General features: G+C 40.3%; 2 protein-coding genes and 2 long non-coding RNA genes across 6 annotated transcripts in view; 3 read left to right on the forward strand and 1 right to left on the reverse strand.

The window, feature by feature from the left end:
* The window catches only part of LOC136438250 (uncharacterized), a 118,513-nt gene that overhangs the window by 4,330 nt on the left and 92,966 nt on the right, over window positions 1-21,217 (forward strand). The window lies entirely within an intron of this gene.
* Window positions 258-3,459, forward strand: LOC136438247 (uncharacterized). The gene is made up of 4 exons (XM_066433012.1): window positions 258-421; window positions 1,250-1,594; window positions 1,766-1,872; window positions 2,125-3,459. Exons 2-4 carry the CDS (start codon window positions 1,543-1,545, stop codon window positions 2,518-2,520), a joined length of 555 nt encoding a protein of 184 aa, XP_066289109.1. The 5' UTR covers window positions 258-421; window positions 1,250-1,542; the 3' UTR covers window positions 2,521-3,459.
* LOC136438248 (uncharacterized) lies at window positions 2,930-4,932 on the reverse strand. Its single transcript, XR_010756409.1, has 2 exons — window positions 4,767-4,932; window positions 2,930-3,953 (listed from the first exon to the last, which is right to left on the reverse strand). It is a non-coding gene; the product is annotated as an uncharacterized lncRNA (long non-coding RNA).
* On the forward strand, window positions 12,142-15,236 carry LOC136438249 (uncharacterized). The gene is made up of 2 exons (XR_010756410.1): window positions 12,142-12,677; window positions 14,457-15,236. It is a non-coding gene; the product is annotated as an uncharacterized lncRNA (long non-coding RNA).

Raw genomic sequence — 21,217 nt, forward strand, 5'->3', positions numbered from 1 at the left:
ATTGAATTACGAGTTCGAGGGTTGGTCTTAAATGGTCAACACTTGTTACTAAGAAATGCGCTAGATGGTCCTGCCATTAATGGATTAATGGAATCTATCACCTTGCCAACCTGCAGTTCGATAACAATGCGGGAGATAGCATTGTTTCTGTAAAATGGTCTAATCTCCGAGCATATGTACTTGATGCCTATTTATGGCGTTATTTGCGTTTCCGTAGTTTTGTCTTTGTTCTCCTAGAGGCGTTTATTATGGCTAATAGACCTCATTCCAGATACTGAATCGTATTCTCGCGCGAGCACATTCTTGGCGTGAACGTGCGTGAGTTTGCACCAAAGCGAGGCTGCCGGTGCGAGTCAAGATGGAACCTCCGGACGAGATAATGGCATCTGATGGAGCCCAGGGAGACATGCCATCTTCCACGGTGAGTTGTGCTACTCCAGTGTAAAATTTTGCCAGAAAAACGCCTGTCACGGGTAGATGATGTTGTTGTGGGCATCTGGGACTGATTTCGGCCGATAGAAATGTATATTTTGGTCCATTTTGTACAGTTCAGAACGGGCGACATTGACGCGCATTTTGTTTCACTTTGTTTACATGCTACGAAATGAACCAAGCGTCGCAATAAAGCTGATTTAGCCCGTGAAATACCCCAAAAGAAACGTGAAAATATTGGGCTCAGGTCCTTGTGGCCAGAAATGTGTGGAAAACTTGTCGATTTCTCCGTAGATTTATCGATCACAACAGCGAATGTCGGGCCAACGTACGTACTACGTCCGAGTCGTGCAGCGGGGGAGGGGGGCGTACTGTATCTTCGTGTTATTTTACGTCCGCCGTTTCTCTGCTCAATGTTACCGAGATTGAACGCTGCTAAAACAAAACATTATCGGGCTGAGATCCTGTTGGGCAGAAATTTAACAAATTTTTGACGTTTGCTTCGAAGATTCATCGATTGCAACATCAATAATATGACATAGGTTTCGTGAGTGACGTATTTGGGGAGGGGGGCGTGTGCATATTCTCGTGTTATTTCTAACGCCCTCCGCCTTTTATCGACGGGAATTTTTCAATGTTTCCAGGCTAGAGCGCTACAAGAGCATAATGATATTGGGCTGAGATCCTGTTCGGCAGAAATTGAACAAAATTTTGGAAGTTGCTATGTGGTTTGAAGGGGTTATTCAACTTCTTGTTCTCTTTTTTTTTCCAAATAGATGTACACGTGTGTGTAACATGTTGTGTTTTCCCTTTTCAGACAAACACTACGTGCCCAGGGAGGAAAAGGAAACACAAGCCTGGGGGGAAAAGGAAACACAGATCTGGAAAATACTGCAAGGCCTATGGGTGTAACAGTTCTTCATATATTACTGTAGATGGGGAGTCAGTTCTGTCAGGAATTACCTTCTTTTATGTACCAAAAAAGGTGCTTGAAGACAAAAAAAGTCAAAGTATTGGGCTTCTCTAGTGAAAAGGGAGCTTGGCAAGGACAATTTTACCCTCACAAAGGACTCTGTGTTTTGCGAAAAGCATTTCAAGGAGGCTGACATTATGAGGCGCTCAAGTATGGGCATTCGGCTGCAGACCCCAAAGCTCAGGGAAGGTAAGTTAAGTTTATAACTATGTGCCATTGGTTTCTTTGCATGTTGATTTTGTCAAAGTTATTCTGAACTTGATGCTCTGCTTTCACTTTGTGCAAATCATGTTCTTTTAAGTCCGTCGTTGCCAACAGAATGTCATTGTTAATGAAAATTTCCATGTTGCATGATTTCAGGTGCAGCACCTGTCCTTCATTCATGGGTAAAGCAGACACCAGAAAGACCAGCTCCAAAGGAGAGATGTTGTCCTCCCCCCAAGAAAAGGGCACATGCACATAATAAGGTAAAGGATGCACGTCAACTGTACATAGTTTGAATTTTATGTCCTTTTTTTCCTTAAGTTGTTGATAGGGTGTATCAGTAATATCTGTATCATGTATTTTTTTGAATGTTAACATATTTGAGCTGCTGTGGTATATCATTCCTTGCATGGTACATAATGGTGTGGTATATCATTCCTTCATGGTGAACATTTCTCTGATATGCTATTTTCTCTGACAAGTAATGCACTCAAACATTTTTACTTATTGAACAGATTGATGAACCTGAGCTTCACATCTCCATGGACACCACAGCCAGCAGTTCTAGTCCTGATGTGGACTACAACATGGATGCGACCATATCACAACCTGACCTGGATGGCTCTGCGACATTATCTCCATCTGCAGCAGTATCCCCATCACCGACAGGATCCCCATCTTCCACCCTCACTAAAGTCAGTGTTGCAACACAGACATCCAGGATATCAGTGACAACATCCACACAAACATCTAGGACAGCAGTAACTATAACCACTCAGACCACAACTGACTTTGCTGAATGTGACCATGAATACACATTTGTTAAAGACAACTCCCAGACTCTTGAGTCCTATAAGGACTATGTATTTATGATAGAGACCAAGCTTCAGGTTGTTGAAGAGAAGTGTTAACAGCTTGAAAAATCTGTGAATGACTTAACAGCTCAAGTGAAAGAATTGCAGGCACACAAGTTCTCTCCTAAGGATTCTGGCCTTTTAGATAAGTTAGAAGCAGGTGACAATGTCATGGCGGATCGAGGGTTTGAAATAGCAGACATCCTACCACAGGGCGTTACACTAAACATCCCACCGTTTAAGGGTAGTAGAGATGCATTGTCCCCGTCTGAAGTGCAGGAGACAATGGACATTGCATCTGTACACATCCATGTGGAAAGAGCTATTGGAAGGATCAAGAACTTCCATATTTTAGATGGTGTAATGCCTATCACATTGTTTCCACATGCAGATCAGGTGTTCACTGTATGTGCCTACCTGACAAACTTTTCACCACCACTTGTAAAGAACGACTGAAGATATAATGTTGCATCAAATGGCATTATATTTCCATTGTTGTGATAGTTATGAGAATTAATATATTAATTATTAATTAATTAATTAATATATTAATTATCATATATTAATATATATTGTATTGGTTTTTCATGAACTGTCAGTGTTCATAATACAGATATACATATAGATGTAAGTGATATGCTTTTGTGAAATGGTAAACCCATGTACATACATGCTCTAGTATTAAAAGTATTAAAAGTAAACAGATGGAAAACTAGAACGTTCACTTCACGTAGTTCATTATGAAGTAATGAACAATGTTAACATAACTAAACATACAATGAACACATGTCTTCTTAGTGTTAGAGCTTTACTTAAGTGCAATTCTCCAGTATGATGTACTGTTGATGTAACACTGTATTCCTACTATGATGTTACACTGTCTTCTGGATTTACTGAATGAAAATGGAAAATTAGCAGCTAGTTGTAGTTGTGATTGACATACTTTTGTGATCTGACTGACATGTATGTATCAATAAACAGTTACTATATATTTTACATTGTATCATGTGTGTAAGATACAATCCATCAAAAAGCCAACAATACTTCAACCTTAAACTACATATAGTCCATTATGAATAAACGGGACCAAGTATGTGATACAGAAATAGGCAGATGCGGTACCCAATGCTACAGTCAAATTTCCCAGCCGGGCAGCCTTTACAAAAATCTCCAAAGTACAAAATATTGTCTAAGAACATAACTTGTGCATAATCATTATACATTTTAATATTTCGTCTCCACAAACAATCCGTCTGGGCCCCAGATGGGAAATGTGATCCTAGCTTAAGAAGGTTTCCATTCCGCAGTGTTGTTCATACCATACAGCTTCTTCCCACGTTTCACTCTTCTAGTCAACAGCTCTGGGAGCAAAGCACTCTTAAAGAAATGATCAAGCTTTGGGAGGTTTCTCTGCTGCCACTCTACGTCAACAAAAATTCGCTCACGAAAGATGTTACCTGGTCCGAAGTAAACCACAACGTAGTGTTTGTCTGAAAAGGGAAAACACAACATGTTACACACACGTGTACATCTATTTGGAAAAAAAAAGAGAACAAGAAGTTGAATAACCCCTTCAAACCACATAGCAACTTCCAAAATTTTGTTCAATTTCTGCCGAACAGGATCTCAGCCCAATATCATTATGCTCTTGTAGCGCTCTAGCCTGGAAACATTGAAAAATTCCCGTCGATAAAAGGCGGAGGGCGTTAGAAATAACACGAGAATATGCACACGCCCCCCTCCCCAAATACGTCACTCACGAAACCTATGTCATATTATTGATGTTGCAATCGATGAATCTTCGAAGCAAACGTCAAAAATTTGTTAAATTTCTGCCCAACAGGATCTCAGCCCGATAATGTTTTGTTTTAGCAGCGTTCAATCTCGGTAACATTGAGCAGAGAAACGGCGGACGTAAAATAACACGAAGATACAGTACGCCCCCCTCCCCCGCTGCACGACTCGGACGTAGTACGTACGTTGGCCCGACATTCGCTGTTGTGATCGATAAATCTACGGAGAAATCGACAAGTTTTCCACACATTTCTGGCCACAAGGACCTCAGCCCAATATTTTCACGTTTCACGGGCTAAATCAGCTTTATTGCGACGCTTGGTTCATTTCGTAGCATGTAAACAAAGTGAAACAAATGCGCGTCAATGTCGCCCGTTCTGAACTGTACAAAATGGACCAAAATATACATTTCTATCGGCCGAAATTAGTCCCAGATGCCCACAACAACATCATCTACCCGTGACAGGCGTTTTTCTGGCAAAATTTTACACTGGAGTAGCACAACTCACCGTGGAAGATGGCATGTCTCTCTGGGCTCCATCAGATGCCATTATCTCGTCCGGAGGTTCCATCTTGACTCGCACCGGCAGCCTCGCTTTGGTGCAAACTCACGCACGTTCACGCCAAGAATGTGCTCGCGCGAGAATACGATTCAGTATCTGGAATGAGGTCTATTCAATATTTGTAAGAGTAATGGCGCCAATTTACTGTAATTTTCATCTTATCAGTGAACGACCAGTGACCGACGTCAAGATGCAATAATGATAAACGAATCAACTATTAGGGATTTAATATGATAGTTTGGGGTAATATAAAGAATATCATGGCTCTGGAATCTGATTTAATATATAAAAACGGGCATCAGAAATATTAGGCATGGATCAAGGTTTGTTGTTTACATGGATATCAAGCTCATCCTTCTTAATTTACCTTTACTAATTTCAAACAACCGACACACAAGTCTGATATCAAATAAGCATGGCCGAGTTCCTTTTATTATGTCATATCGAAAGTAGCGGACAAATCTTGGAGGTTTTTTTTCAACATGATTGGGCTAAATGCCTCCTGTAGAGGCTCAAGAAATTATGCTTAGCATACTCCCCCAAAGACAAGATAAAAGGTATATGTCAGTTATTGTTCGTATATTGTAAACATCGGCTTGTATATCTACGTATACATAACTAAGCAATTTCAAGAAGGAAGTGCACTATGCTTGAATTATTACATCCAAGAAAACTCTTTTTACCTCGTTGCTCCGAGGTTATACAGTCAAAACATTAACAAAGAAATCGATAAGTCATATTTACAATTCCCACCGTCATATATAGCATACAATTATACAGTGTTCATACAACAGGTAACATAATGATTGTAGTACTGATAAGGTGGAACCGCAGACTCTGCTGTTTGCTCAAAGAGCTGAAGGTGACTGTATATATAACGTGAAAACATTGCACAACCACGCCAACCCCAGGTAGCAGACTAAATCTAAATAAGGCTGGAGTCCATATTCTCCAAGTAGAGGCTTCGATCGAGAGGGGTAGTTTTGTCCAGGATTTTTAACATCTAAAAATCTAAAAGTCACTTTGAGATTACCGCCCGGCGGCATCAAACAATAACAAAGGGCACTTTCCCGCCGGCGGGGTCATTTTCATGATAAGTATCAGTAGCCATCGGGGAAAAGATATTGTATAAAGTAGTTTTCGCTTTCCGATAATTACTAAGTACTGTTTAGCACCCTTGCGCAAAAATGGAACCTCGCGAGCTACAATTACAAAGCAGAAGCGAGGCTTTTTGCCCTATGAAATGCAAAATTGGGCAAATAGATAAGTGGCGTCAAATAAAGTGAATGGTACGCCAAGGGTAGTCCTTCTTGGCAAGTAGCTAAAAAGTCTGGAGTCCATATTCTCCAAGCAGAGGCTTCGATCGAGAGGGGTAGTTTTGTCCGGGATTTTTAACGTCCCTCTTCGGACAAAACTACCCCTCTCGATCAAAGCCTCTGCTTGTCGAATATGGACTCCATGCTACCGGAATCGTAGGCCGTACACCGTAATGCGGCCCCTCAGCATTCCCATATCGGTAGGCAAAGGTATTATCGTGCTTCCGAGCGAAACCTGAAGTGATGCCGAAGGAACGAGCGGCGGGTTCGGCGAAGCCGAACAGGGTTCGTCCGAGCCGAACAGCGAGCCCCGAAAGTAAGAGGTACTTATTAAGCGCAAAGGACGACAGGAGAAACCGTCGAGGGCATGTGGGCGAAAACGTGTAGTTGATGTACCGCGGCGGGTCTTCAACATAAATACCAAAGCCTATGCCCGTTGTTCAAGCAGCTACATTTTTGAGAATATTCTAACTCGGTTGAAACAATGCTTGAAATCAATTCACCCTCACTAATCTTGTAACCAACAAAACAGGCAGTGCGATATGTTCATTTTCATCTCATATTTTATTCAAATGCATTAGGTTTCTGAAGAAAACATGATTATGATCTACAAATGCAAGGATCGCACTAGTGTATTTTCCCAATTTGCAAGCACTTAATAGAAACTCTTTGTTGTTCGCTGACATTCATTTATTTTGTAAAATTTCTGCCGTGTTCCTTGTACATATGCGGTTTTATTGTATTGAAAGGGCTCATGCCAGCACCGCTTGAGTAAACGACTCTTTGATATTCAAATAATTGTTACTTTTCGCGAAGGTGTGAAATGCCAGAAATATACATGTTAGACCTTTCACAGATACAATTCCCATGTGCCGAAGCAGGGATGTGCCACTGTCTCAGACACATACAGGAAAAAACATTGTGTTTTTTTACAATACTGTCTGTGCACGTCATTTACGTATTCGCTATTTTTGCCTATATCGCCCTTCCCTGTTATTTGGACTGTATTAATCACTACTGATTACCACTGAATTAGATACAAAAAAGTACTTTCAATGCTACTAAAACATGCCCAAAAGCTACATTTGTGAAGAAAAAAGCTATAAATTAAAACTACAAACTAGGCTATGGCAATACAACTAGAATTTGTCGATTGTCGGACATATCCAAGCAGATGCTGGCTCTGGCACCGTCTCCTCGTTTTCCGCGTGATTTTGTGACACACCAATCATATGTTAGTTGATATTTCTTCACCTCTTACGCTCTCCGTTTATTGTGGGGAGTAGTGGTGTTAAAAATCATAACTAAAATCACGCGTAAAAGATTGAAACTGGGCGGGACCCCGCATCTGCTTGGAAATAATCCATGTCTTATCTATTTACATAATGCGCTAATAGCGCTGCTGTTGTGAAATTGTTCTTGTGAAATTACAAGGCTTGATGAAACAAAGTTGTATTGAACTCAATTATCTACACATCTCTTAGTTTATAAAGGGCAAAACGCTACTCTACTTCAGAAAAGGGAACAAAGAATTCGTTACACACTTCTCTGCAGTATCTTCTGACAGCAGCAACCTGGAATATGTAAAACAGCGGTTGCTGTGCTCGATATTTGTTATGTCCTGTTCGCTTGCAATGGCGCTGCATAGCTGGCAGTGACTTGGTGATGTCATTGTGGCCACATTCTGAACAAAAGTTTGGCCCGAAATGTACCTTACGGACATGATCCGCAACCTGATGCCTCCTTCTTACCCCGTACCGACATGAAGGCCAAGGGCAAATGTAATATCCATGGCCGTTATTCTTTCTCAGCTCCACTTGAATCAGGCATTCAGTCTGCATTGTGTTCACTCGAAACTCCACAGCAGTGCTAACAACACAATTAGTCTCCTCTTCCTGGCGAAAAACCCTCTCCAGTTTTTCAAATAGCTTGTCAGTATCACGGCGTCTGGGAACGGCCGCTCGTAGAATCAGTGGATTATCAGCTTGCCTTGTCTCCAAATCCGGAGATGCGTTGTTCACAGAACCCTGACTGCTTGTCTCCGTATTCGCTTCAGAAGCCGTATGCAATCCGTCCATACTGCTTCGAGGTCTGTCGCGCTGTGATCTGCGAAAGCTGGGCTAAATTTAAAGTTGACAAGTCTGGCCAAGGTGTTGTTGATATGACAATAAGAGGCAAAACGGGATTAAACACGATAAAATATGCAACAAGTAAGGCCGGTGGTGACAATGGTGGTGATATCGCGCTGTGATCGGCGAAAGCTGGGCTTAGAATGACAAGGCGTTGTTTATTTATTACTCTCCAAGCAGAGGAGGGGTTTCGGCTGGTTTTTGACGTGTTTTTAGGCGTTTTTGTGGGGCTTTCATTTAAAACCAGCCGAAAACCCTCCTCTGCTTGGAGAGTACTAGCAGTCGTTTATATGACAATTAGGGTCAACACGGGATTAAACACGATAAAAATGCACGATAAAAAAATAAAGTAAGGCCGGTGGTGACAATGGTGGTGATTTGTCTGAAACAGCCCTAATCCTAGCCTGGTCCCAATCTCTAGGGTCGGCTTAGTGGTGTTTTACCGGGCCAGTCAGTTTCTGATGGCCTTTCTACCTCTGGCTGCCATCCTACTTCCGCTACACCCCACTTCCGCTGCCTTCCTACTTTTCCGCCGCCCCTAGGTTCCGAACTAATTAATCCAAGGCCGTAAACAACACCCCGAGCGGGCTAAGCTGTCTGGGCGGGTGAGGGTCACTCACAGTGCCGTAGAGATATCGGGGAGGCACCGAGGGTATGGATTCCAGGCTACCCTAATCCAGAACCGACAAGTATTGTTTCTGACATCCTAGTAATTAATTTCAAGTAACGGGTGTTTTGTGGAGGATTTGTAAAATACTTCTAAAACGTTAAAGTTAAACAACGCACTTCAAATAGTTTTGGTGCACGCCCTGATACACATTTACTATATCGTCTCGTATTGAAAAGTTGATGATTCCATGTTGTTTTCTGATTTAAGGGACACTGTAGGAAGTGAGAAAAACTTGTTGTAACGTTACAAGATATCTAAGATTAAAGTATGATATCAAATAAGCCTTGGACGACTTGTAACGCGTTTTATAATTTGCATCCGGGCAGCAATATGTACAGCGCAGATTTCATACGTCTGTCGGGCAGTCTTGTATTGGGAAAATTAGAAGTTCCGTGTTGTTTTCTAAATCTGAGAACCATCGACACCCCTAAAATCTCGTAATAATATGACAGGATAGGCAGCATCCTAGTATTTCGTTTTGACTAACGAGTGTTCCATGGGGATTGGAAAACAAGGCTTCGGAATTTAAAGTTAAACAGCGTTAAAAGATAATGGATGCACCCGCTGACACACTGTTGTAAATCGTCTCGCATTGAAAAGTTGACAATTTCGTGTTGTTTTCTAGTGTAAGGAACACTGTAGGAAGTGAGAAAGATTTGCTGGAAAGTCACAAGATATCCAGGATTTTAGTATGAGATCATAGCTTGCAGTTGACTTGTATAGCGTTTTACAGTTTACATCCGGACAGAGATATATCGGCGCTTACTTCATACACTTTATGAAACAGGTCTGTCGGGTGGTCTTTTAGTTCCGTGTTGTTTTCTAAAGCTGAGAACCTTTTAAAACGCTAGAAACATATACTGTACCATGGCAATATATACAGCATCCTAGTTATCCATCTTGAGTAACTGGTGTTTTTGTAGGATTAAAAAAAAGGCTTCTAGATAGAAGATTGACAGCGCAGTTAAAAGAGTTTGGATGCATGCGCTGACATACTATTGTAAATCGTCTCGTATTGAAAAGTTGATAATTCCGTGTTGTTTTCTGGTGTTAGGGACACTATTGGAAGTGGTGAAATCTTGTTGTAACGTTACATGATATCCAGGATTCTTGTATAAGATCATAGCCTGCGGTTGACTTGTAGAGCGCTTTACAATTTACATCCGCGCAAAAATATGTACAGCACTGATAACATACACGTTATGAAACAGGTCTGTCGGGCGGTCTAGTTATAAATTAATAATTCCGTGTTGATTTCTAAACCGGAGAACCTCCATCACCCCTAAAAATCCATATTGAAATGTAACATGACATACGCCATTCTAGTAAACACATTTTGAATAAAGGGTATTTTGTGGAGGATCAAAAAAAGACTTCTAAATAGAAAGATACACAGAGTGGTTAAAACAGTTGGGATGCACTCGCTGACAAACTATTGTTAATCGTCTCGTATTGAAAGTTGATAATTCCGGAGTGTTTTCTGGTGTTAGGGAAACTGTAAGAAGTGATAAAGTCTTGTTGTAACGTTACATGATTTTCAGGATTCTAGTATGATATTATATAAGCTACGGACCACTTGTAGAACGTCTACAATTTACATCAGGGGAAAAATGTATACAGCGCGGATTCCATACACGTCACACTGCGCGAAAGGGGTCCATTTCCGGACAAATCCGATATTGACACATCACTGGGCATGTTACATATTCGGACCGTTTCCAAGTACTCAAATCGATACGTAACATATTCGTAAATATTCTGATTCAAGAAATATTTCCTAGCAAATTCGGATAAATACAACTTTTTATTTTTCCGGATACAGTTCAGGGTCGTATCGTAACTCCGGATACGTGTTTCTTGATGTATACGGAGATATCTGTTGTTAAGATACTTCGGCAATCCATGTTGTATTCTGACTCTGCCGTGACAGGTAAGATATCCGGGAATGCATTGACTCCGAAAATGTTGCTATTCATTTCCGGACAAATCCAAAGTTTGACACATCACTGGGCATGTCAAATATACGGACTACTTTCAAGTACTTATTTTGACACCTGAAACATCCGGAAATATTGTGATTCAAGAAATTATTCCTAGCAAATCCGGATAAATTTAGTTTTTTATTTATTTACCGGACTCTTTACAAGTTCGTATCATAACTCCGGATACGTATTTCGTTATGTATACAAAGAAATCTGTTGTCAAGCGCGAAAGCGGTCTATTTCTGGACAAAATCCGAACTTTGACACATAACTGGACATGCCAAGTATTCTGAACGTTTTCGGACATTTTGTCAATACACAACATTTACGGAAATAAATTGAATCAGGAATTGTTTCGTTGCAGATCAAGCAAAATATGACTTAGTATATTTGCGGATACCGTACATGGGAGTTTCATTACTCCAAATGCGTGTTTCTTTACATACACGAAGATATCTGTTGACTTTGTCATGACATATATCCGATAATATTTCGAATCCAAAACAATTGCTATCTTTATAGATGCAAAGCAAGTACTACCGATTATGTGCCATTTTAGTTTCTGTAGTCCAGGTTAAGGTATGCGTTTTACTGTACTTTCCCACATATCCGGGAATACATATGATGGCCCGCATCGTCAACCGATGAACGCGGCGACTATGATGATGATGATGATGATGATGATGATGTTCCGTTTACGCAATATATTTCGTTCTCTGTGATAAAATAAAAAAAGGTTCCAGGCAAATCTGAATGTTGAACGTGCGGCGTATTCGGACAGTTTCCAAACAGGAATTTCGACACAGCATATCGGGAAATATTCCGATTCCGGAATTGTTCATTTTTGTGTCCAGGAAATATCTTGGTTTATCTTTTGTCCGTATACGAAGCATGTTTTCTGAAGGCGTTCCGGACTCCGAAAATGACCAGAATCAAAACAGTTGTCCGGAAATAAGTCCGGAAATGACAATCCATAGCAGAAGGGCATTGTGGGACACTTAAATTTCCGGACGTATTTGCGCGTATCATGACCAAGATACGGTCGGTACAATAATATATGTTGCCTCTAGGAGGAGCTTTTTGTCTCCGTGCTTGAAACTATCAAATCGATCAGCAAATACACAACTTCGGGTTTCTGGTCGTTCTTGAAATCTAAAAAAGAATTGCACGCGTGCATCAAGCCAAACAGTGACACACTTTGTGATCTTTGTGATTTCCATAACCGATTTATACATGCATGTGCAAAATTGAAATACCTGCATCAATCTATTGCTAAAGCATGATATGAAGACAAGCGTGTTGCCTGCCATGGAAATGTATTCATATATATATATATGGGCACCCTTCCAAAACCGTACTGGCTTGTCTGTCTTCTCAGTTGGGACATTGGTATGTGCACAATTACGATAAGATCTGGCCACCAGATGGTTTGGAAAATATGCCTGATTTCTGATTGGTCCGTTCATCTATGACGCATTCCTGGAATGCTAGCGCCAAACTTAACGGTTCCGGCAGAGTTGGAGAAAGAGCCGGGGTGAGCTGTTTCAGCGTGTGCCGGAGGTATCTGCCGGAGCCCGAGTCTCTTAACATCCTATTCTCAATACGATCTGACGAAATACACCGCGAGATTCGTCTTTTCTGAACCAACTTGCAAAGACGAGGAATGACCTGCATGTACTCGGGAGTCGGAACCGAAGTGGATGGTACGAGGACAACGGGGTGCAGTGACCTCAGCGGAGCATGGACAAGCCGAGAACACGGTAACTGAACTTCCAATATCTACAATTGGAGACGGGTTAAACTAATACCTACATCAGAAATTAGTCATTTCTTACTCTAGTGTGTCAATTTTCAGCTAGGAGAGTTTCACAGAAATTGTTTTCAAGCAGCTCTTCCGTGAAGCACAACAGGCCACCCACATGTATCATAATAGAAAACATGTGTGTATACGGAATATCAGTAATCAACATTTTCCCAGATACTGTTAATGGTCATTTCTTTACTCCGAATACGTGTTTCCCTCTGTGTACGGAGATATCAGGGGTTGGAATACTACAGAAATCCATGCTGTAACATGACTACAGAGAAGAGTCAATATACCTGACATATTAGAAATTTTCTGAATATACCTATGCCGAATATATTAAGTCCAAGCAAAAACAACAATCCTTAGTGGTGTCGTATCGTGAAATATCAGTTCTCAGTAAATGCTACGTGTTTGACGACCTGATACTCATCATATTGAGGACTGTGACCTGGCAATGTGAGGATAATAAACATTATTTTGCTGCTGTCCTGTCGAGTTTAGTAACAAAAGGAATGTTGTGTTTCTAGCCACATCATTTGATAAGGGTTTTTATTTTTCAATTCTTTTTAGATTTTCAGTTCGACCTTAGGATCTGTTTTAACTTTAACATATCATACAGGAATGGTATTATAATCTGTTCAGTCTGTTGACATTATCTTTGACAGTACCTTGAAATAATTTAGAAATTATTTTTATGCATATGCGATCCTATTTCGTGATATTGTTTTGTTTTTGTTTTGGATACTGTACAGGGGCGTTTCGTAAGACCGAATACGCGTTGTTGATATATTACAACAACCCATGTTTCAGTATTCTGACTATACATAGATATGCTAAATATATTGACTAAGGAACTGTTGCTACCCTATGCCCAGGCAAAAGCAGTACTCCTGATTCTTCCGTATACGTGCCACGTGCGTTTAAGTGGTTCATCTATGTGTTTTTCTCTATTTACCCTTATATCCGGGAATACCAGTTTTCCGTATACAGTGTATGTAACATATTTCCTTCCCTATACGAGAAGGGTAGATTTCTAGGCAAATCTGAAGGTTACACATTCGCGTATATCTGGACATTTCCAAACAAGAATTTCCACACAGCATTTTCGGAAATATTTCGACACAGGAATTGTTCATTTGCGTGTCCGGTTAATATCTTAGAATATCTGTTGTCCGTATATGTTACATATTTCCTCATGGTATTCCGGAATCTGCATTCCTATTTCCGACACGTGTTTCTATGTACAAAGTCTCTCCAGCAATGCGTATAGTACCTGTACTGTCTGCCAATAAGTCCGATGCCTTTCCGTTTTCCTAATTTGTGTTTCATCCATATGTTTAAGTGTTTTTATTACTCAACTGATCGCAAAGTTCATTGACTTGGTTTGGGTTTGTCACGAGAAGTCTACAAAGATAAACTTTCAGTTGGGCAGTATTTCAACGTTGTTGGAAACATAATTTACATTTCTTTATTGAGCCGACTTTGTTCACTTTACCTTTTGCTATCGTTATTTGACCATATGCATGATCCGACTGGAATTAGACAAGGCTAAACTATAAGTAAACAGGTATCCGGTCACTGCTGTCTTTAGTGTTGTAGACCATCTTGTTTTTGATTCGATCGTTGTTTATTTCGTTGTGTCATATCATTGGAGAGGGAGGGTGGGCATTTGATGTAGTAGGCCTCGACTCGTCTCCACATTTGATTTATTCTAGCCACGTTTATTTTTCAGCATCTTCCGCTGAGTATATCGGGGGGTTATAAAGACAGTTCCAGTGCAGCAACATCTTTGCAGCAAACCAACCTGTGTGACTTCCGCACGCCTATCTTGGAATAATGATATGTCTGTTAACACCTATACGTGTAAGAAGCAGTACTATTTGTATCAGAACATTCCTTTATGTGACACGGATAACATGTTAGACCTGGTGCCTAACAAAGTTAATCAATCCGTACCGTAATTGCCGTTGCGGGTGTGCCGTAAAATTAATGCCCAGAATGAGTAGCATCATGTGAAAACACATTGTAAATGTTCATAAGTAAACTACAACGTGAATATCCCTATGCAAAATTTGTATGATTCATACTGTGATGTATTTATAGAGGTTACAGAAGAAGCTCTAAATGTTATGATATAACTTCTGCATACATTCTATATTCATTGATTTACCGAGTAAGAGATTTGTATCATTGGTTTTAATTACCCTCATTCAGAATATTGACATTATATCACGTATAGTCTCTATTGATCTTATTTTTACTTTTAATTACTTATACCTTGATTTCCAGGACTTATAACAGCAATGTTTTTGTACATATATTACCACAATTAAGACTGTTCAAGATTGTTCACTGTGTAGTAAGTTATATACCTACATTTGTATTTCCGCTGTTGTAGAACATCTACCGATAACCAAATCTATATGCCTAACTTGAATCTGAATCATCAGTAAGCGTTACCATGAAACTGTTCAGACATAGGACTTAAACAATTACAGAGTGATTTAAAATATCCTTGCTTTTCGTATTTTCTTTGCCATGTATCTAGCTAGTATGTTTAATCTCAGATATATAATTTCAGGAGCAAAAACACTCCGTAAACATTGCGGACTCAGTGTTACGGATATGCGTTTCCGACTATAGATATTCATCGGTAAGTTGCTGGATGTCCGTTGCAGAAAGACTCCGAAAACGCTGCCAAAAAGTTGGACTATCCGGGTGATATCCGGAAACAAAACTGCAGCATATCCGGAACCGGGTATGCGACGATGAAACATGTTCCCGTTTCCAGCTCCAGATATTAATCCGTATTCGCGGTCTCTCCGTTGAAAAAAAACCGCATGCGTTACCGGAAAGTCAGAATATTCGGGTGATATCCGGAAACAAAACGGTAGCATATCCGGATCCGGATATGCACCAATGAAACATGTTCCCGTTTCCGGCTCCAGATACTAATCCGTATTCGCGGTCTCTCCGTTGATAAAAAAATCCGCATACGTTATTGGAAAGTCGGAATATTCGGCTGATATCCGGAAACAAAACTTTAACATATTCGGATCCGGATATGTTGCGATTAAATGTGTTCCCGTTTCCGGCTTTAGATATATATCCGTATTCGCGGTCTCTCCGTTGCAAAATAAATCCGCATACGTTACTGGAAAGTCGGAATATTCGGCTGATATCCGGAAACAAAACTTTAACATATTCGGATCCGGATATGTTGCGATTAAATGTGTTCCCGTTTCCGGCTTTAGATATTTATCCGTATTCGCGGTCTCTCCGTTGATTAAAAAATCCGCATACGTTACTGGAAAGTCGGAATATTCGGCTAATATCCGGAAACAAAACTTTAACATTTTCAGATCCGGATATGTTGCGATTAAATGTGTTCCCGTTTCCGGCTTTAGATATTTATCCGTATTCGCGGTCTCTCCGTTGAAAAAAAATCCGCATACGTTACTGGAAAGTCGGAATATTCGGCTAATATCCGGAAACAAAACTTTAACATATTCGGATCCGGATATATTGCGATTAAATGTGTTCCCGTTTCCGGCTCCAGATATTAATCCGTAAACTTAGGATATCGAGATCAAGAAACGTCTGAATATCGTCGGAAACGTAATATTGTCGGAAATATCCTATCATTGAAACGTCCGGAAATCGACCCTTTTCGCACAGTGTCATGTCAAACGTCTGTTGGGAAGTCTTGTATTGTAAAAGTAATAGTTCCGTGTACATGTTGTTTTTTAAACCTGAAAACCGTCGACACCCCTAAAATCTCGTTATAATATGACAAGATAGGCAGCATCCTAGTATTTCGTTTTGGCTTACGGGTGTTCCGTGGGGGATTGGAAAACAAGGCTTCTGAATCTAAAGGTAATAGATGCACCCGCTGAAACAGTAGTGTAAATCGTCTCGCATTGAAAAGTTGATAATTCCGTGTTGTTTTCCGGTGTAAGGAACACTGTAGGAAGTGAGAAAGATATGTTGGAACGTAACAAGATATCTAGGATTCTAGTTTGAGATCATAGCTTGCGGTTGACTTGTATAGCGTTTTACAGTTTACATCTGGGCAGAGATATATCGGCGCTTACTTCATACATCTTATGAAAAATGTCTGTCGGGCGGTCTTTTATTGGAAAATCAATAGTTCCGTGTTGTTTTCTAAACCTGAGAACCTTTTAAAACGCTAGAAACACCTATTGTTTCATGGCAAGATATACTGCATCCTAGTTATTCAGTTTGACTAACGGGTGTTTTTACAGGATTAAAAAAAGGCTTCTAGATAGAAGATTGACAGCGCAGTTAAAAGAGTTTTGGTGGACGCACTGACACACTATTGTAAATCGTCTCGTAATATTAAAAAGTTTATAATTCCGTGTTGTTTTCTGGTGTTAGGGATACTATTGGAAGCGGTGAAATCTTGTTGTAACGTAACATGATATCCAGGATTCTACATGTAGTATAAGATCATAGCCTGCGCTTGACGTTAGAGCGCTTTACAATTTACATCCGCGCAGAAATATGTACATCGCTGATTGCATACACGTTATGTAAGATGTCTGTCGGGCGGTCTTTTAATGGAAAATTGATAGTTCCGTGTTGATTTCTTTACCGGAAAACCTCCATCACCCCTGAAAATCCATATTCTAATGTAACAAGATATACACCATTCTAGTAAACACATTTTGAATAACGGGTATGTTGTGGAGGAGTTGAAAAAAAAGACTACTAAATAGAAAGTTACACAGAGCGGTTGGGATGCACTCACTGACAAACTATTGTTTACCTTTACCTTTACCTAGTCCCATCCTCATGCCTGAGGGTCGGGGACCATGGTAGCCTCCTGTATCAGCCTCCTCCACTTTCTCCTGTCTCTGGCTCTGTGGGTGCACTCCGCTAGTGAGAGTCCTGTCCATTCACGGATGTCGTCCCCCCACCTCCTTCTTGGTCTCCCACGGCTCCTCCTACCATTGATCGTTCCTTGCAGTATGTGGGTGGTGATGTTGCCCGCTCTTGTGACATGCCCAAAATATTGAAGTTTCCGCCTTTTTATGATGTTAAGCAGTGTTCTTCCCACTCCCAGCTCTTCTAACACAGAGTCGTTTGTGCGGTGTTCAGTCCAGCTGATACGCAGTATCTTCCTGTAGCATTTCATCTCCAGGGCTTGTATCTTGCGGATGTCTCTGGCATGTAACGTCCATGCCTCACAGCCTCTCGTATTGAAAGTTGATAATTCCGTGTTGTTTTCTGGTGTTAGGGACACTGTACATATCTTGTTACCAGGATATCCAGGATTCTACTATAAGAGCAAAGCCTGTGGTTGACTTGTGGAGCGTTTTTTAATTTACATCCGCGCAAAAATATGTACAGTGCTGATTACATACACGGTATGAAACAGGTCTGTCGGGCGGTCTTTTAATGGAAAATTGATAGTTCCGTGTTGATTTAATTTCTAAACCGGAGAACCTCCATCACCCCTGAAAATCCATATCCAAATGTAACATGATATACACCATTCTAGTAAACACATTATGAATAACGGATATTTTGTGGAGGATTTGAAAAAAAAAGACTTCTAAATAGAAAGTTACACAGAACGGTTAAAAGAGTTTGGATGCACTCGCTGACAAACTATTGTTAATCGTCTCGTATTGAAAGTTGATAATTCCGTAGTGTTATCTGGTGTTAGGGACACTGTAAGAAGTGATAAAGTCTTGTTGTTACATTACATGATTTTCAGGATTCTAGTTTGATATTATATAAGCTACAGACAACTTGTGGAACTTCTACAATTTACATTAGGGGAGAAAGGTATACAGCGCGGATTCCATACACGTCATGTCAAACGTCTGTTGGGCAGTGTTGTATTGGAAAATTGAAAGTTCCGTGTAGAAATACATATTGTATCCTGGCAAGACATACAGCATCCTAGTTATTCATTTTGAGTAACGGGTGTCTTTATAGGATTAAAAAAAGGCTTCTAGATAGAAGATTGACAGCACAGTTAAAAGAGTCTGGGTGCACGCGCTGACAAACTATTGTAAATCATCTCGTATGGAAAAGTTGATGATTCCGTGTTGTTTTCTGGTGTTAGGGACACTAATGGAAGAGGTGAAATCTTGTTGTAACGTTACATGATATCCAGGATTCTAGTATAAGAGCAAAGCTTGTGGTTTACTTGTAGAGCGTTTTTTAACTTACATCCGCGCAAAAATATGTATAGCGCTGATCTCATACACGTTATGAAAATGTCTGTCGGGCGGTCATTTAATGGAAAATTAATAGTTCCGCGTTGATATCTAAACCGGATAACCTCCAACACCCCTTAAAATCCATATTCTAATGTAACAAGATATGCACCATTCTAGTAAACACATTTTGAATAACGGGTATTTTGTTGAGGATTTGAAAAAAAAAGACTTCTAAACAGAAATTTCGGAGCTTGGGTTTACAGCGGAGAGTGGGGCGGGGTCGGTCTTCGGGGGGGGGGGGAGCGGGAGGGTGGTCCGGAAGAGCTTCGGCGCGCCGATTACGGTGTCTGGACTCCCAGGTTACTTGTTCCTGTATTCAAGTTTGATGGACGTGTTTTAAAACACCAGTGTTAAAGCACCAGACGATATGCAGGATTCTAGTTTGATTCCTCGGGCTCGTTCCATTTTAGTACCCTACACAAGGAAGCCATTGACCTGACATCCGGTCTACCCCGGGGTAATATTTGGCACCCGGTAGTAGTTTTACGTGGTCGGAGTTTAATTGTTCCCCGTGTATCGTTGTGGCCGATCAGATTTTTACCACGTGAAAAATCCAAAGATAACCCTGACCTTAAAAATCCCAGTCTTCCCCGAAGAGAGCTTGGCCTAACATAGCCGATTTCTACTATTTTCCCAGCGATCAGCGAAGCCTAGTAGAGGCTAGTTTTTGGCTACAAGTACAACAGTTTGCGACAGGGCCAGTAGGATGCCTTCGTGGCGATTTTGAGTGGACACGATGTGTTTGTTTTTACGTTAGAGTTAGACTTCCGACAGGGGCCGTTAAAACATTTTGTTTTCAGGCCATACCGTCCTTCCTCAACTCACCCGACTCTCTTGTCCATCATTGCCTTAAAAATGGGCCTCTCTTGCATCAAAATGCACCCAAAAGACAAGTTTGTCTATCAAAATTCAACAAAGCAAAATGTTTATTTCCCGCTCGATCGCTGCAGATATACCGCACAGTAACGCAAATACCGCGTTAACAATGATCATATTACATTTTGTTACAAAAAAAGAATCAGCTCTAGACCATTTTTTCAACAATGAAAAAATGTTGTTTCCTTTATATTTCAGCAAGAAAATACCGAGAATACAAGCATCTCAATAAAGAATATAATTTTTATATGTTTTGCTGGCACCCCCTACTTGACCTTTGACACAGGTGCTTCCCTACATGGGCTACAATCACGCCCGGCCGCGCCCCACTGGGCTAAGAAGCCAAACAACAGCGGAAATCTGTACTTCATCCAGCCACAAGCTCACTTCGCACATACTTGATAATGATTTTAAAATGTAAATATACCAGAGATTAATTCTGATAGCATTTACAAGAGCGTCGGTAGATGCTGGAGATGAAAAGTTTGAAAGGTGATGCATTATTTCTTGAGCGCGAAATCAAAGTATGGTGGACATTTTGTTTCACATAAAATCACATTATTAGCTAGGGCACCGGCAAATGTGAAATTATGTGAAACATTTTCACATAAAATAACATTCTCACGATTATGTGAAAAAATGTGATTTGAATTTCACATAATTTCACATTTGACTCCTTGCAGTTTTCGGAGGAAAATCGCTTCACATTTCTTCACATTTTTTCACATTTCACATTCACATTTTTTTTGGTCACGTTTTAGGGTTGTGCGATTTCACATAATGGTTTCACATTTTTCAAACGGTCACATTTTTTCACATATAATAACATTTAGCGATTCACATTTTGAAAAAAAAACACATTTTGTGTTTCACATATTTTTGATTGGATTCACATAATGTCACATTTTCTTGAAATTTTGCAGAAAATTCACATAATTTTCACATTTATGCACCTAGTAGTGTCAAACATAGTTGATTAGATACTCTCGCTAAGATTAAGTAATTTACCTACTAACAGGATTATTAAAAAAAAACATACGACACTTCATCATTCGAAGAAGAAAATGACTGGGCTAGTCACGTTCAGGACATATTATGTAGACATGTTTGGCTTAGCCCCGCAGTTAACGTTAATACCAACCGTTTTGGATATACATTTCAAGAAAGTGTGAAACTCACGTTTCTCCCTGGCTGGAAGGAACCACTTAGAAACATTAGTAAACTCCACACATTTTATAAAATCAAAAATCACTTTGGTAGGGAAGACTATATCACATCAAATCATAATAAATCAATAAGCATAACTACACTGAGAATCAGCGCACGTTGTTTAGAAGTTGAAAAGGATCGACACCATAACACA

Source organism: Branchiostoma lanceolatum, chromosome 7, assembly GCF_035083965.1.
Source record: "Branchiostoma lanceolatum isolate klBraLanc5 chromosome 7, klBraLanc5.hap2, whole genome shotgun sequence".
Lineage (NCBI taxonomy): Eukaryota > Metazoa > Chordata > Leptocardii > Amphioxiformes > Branchiostomatidae > Branchiostoma > Branchiostoma lanceolatum.

Coding starts and splice junctions, on each gene's coding strand:
- LOC136438247 (XM_066433012.1), top strand. CDS start 1,543: ATGAGGCGCTCAAGTATGGGCATTCGGCTGCAGACCCCAAAGCTCAGG. Junction 1,595..1,765: donor GACCCCAAAGCTCAGGGAAG/GTAAGTTAAGTT, acceptor GCATGATTTCAG/GTGCAGCACCTGTCCTTCAT. Junction 1,873..2,124: donor GGGCACATGCACATAATAAG/GTAAAGGATGCA, acceptor CTTATTGAACAG/ATTGATGAACCTGAGCTTCA.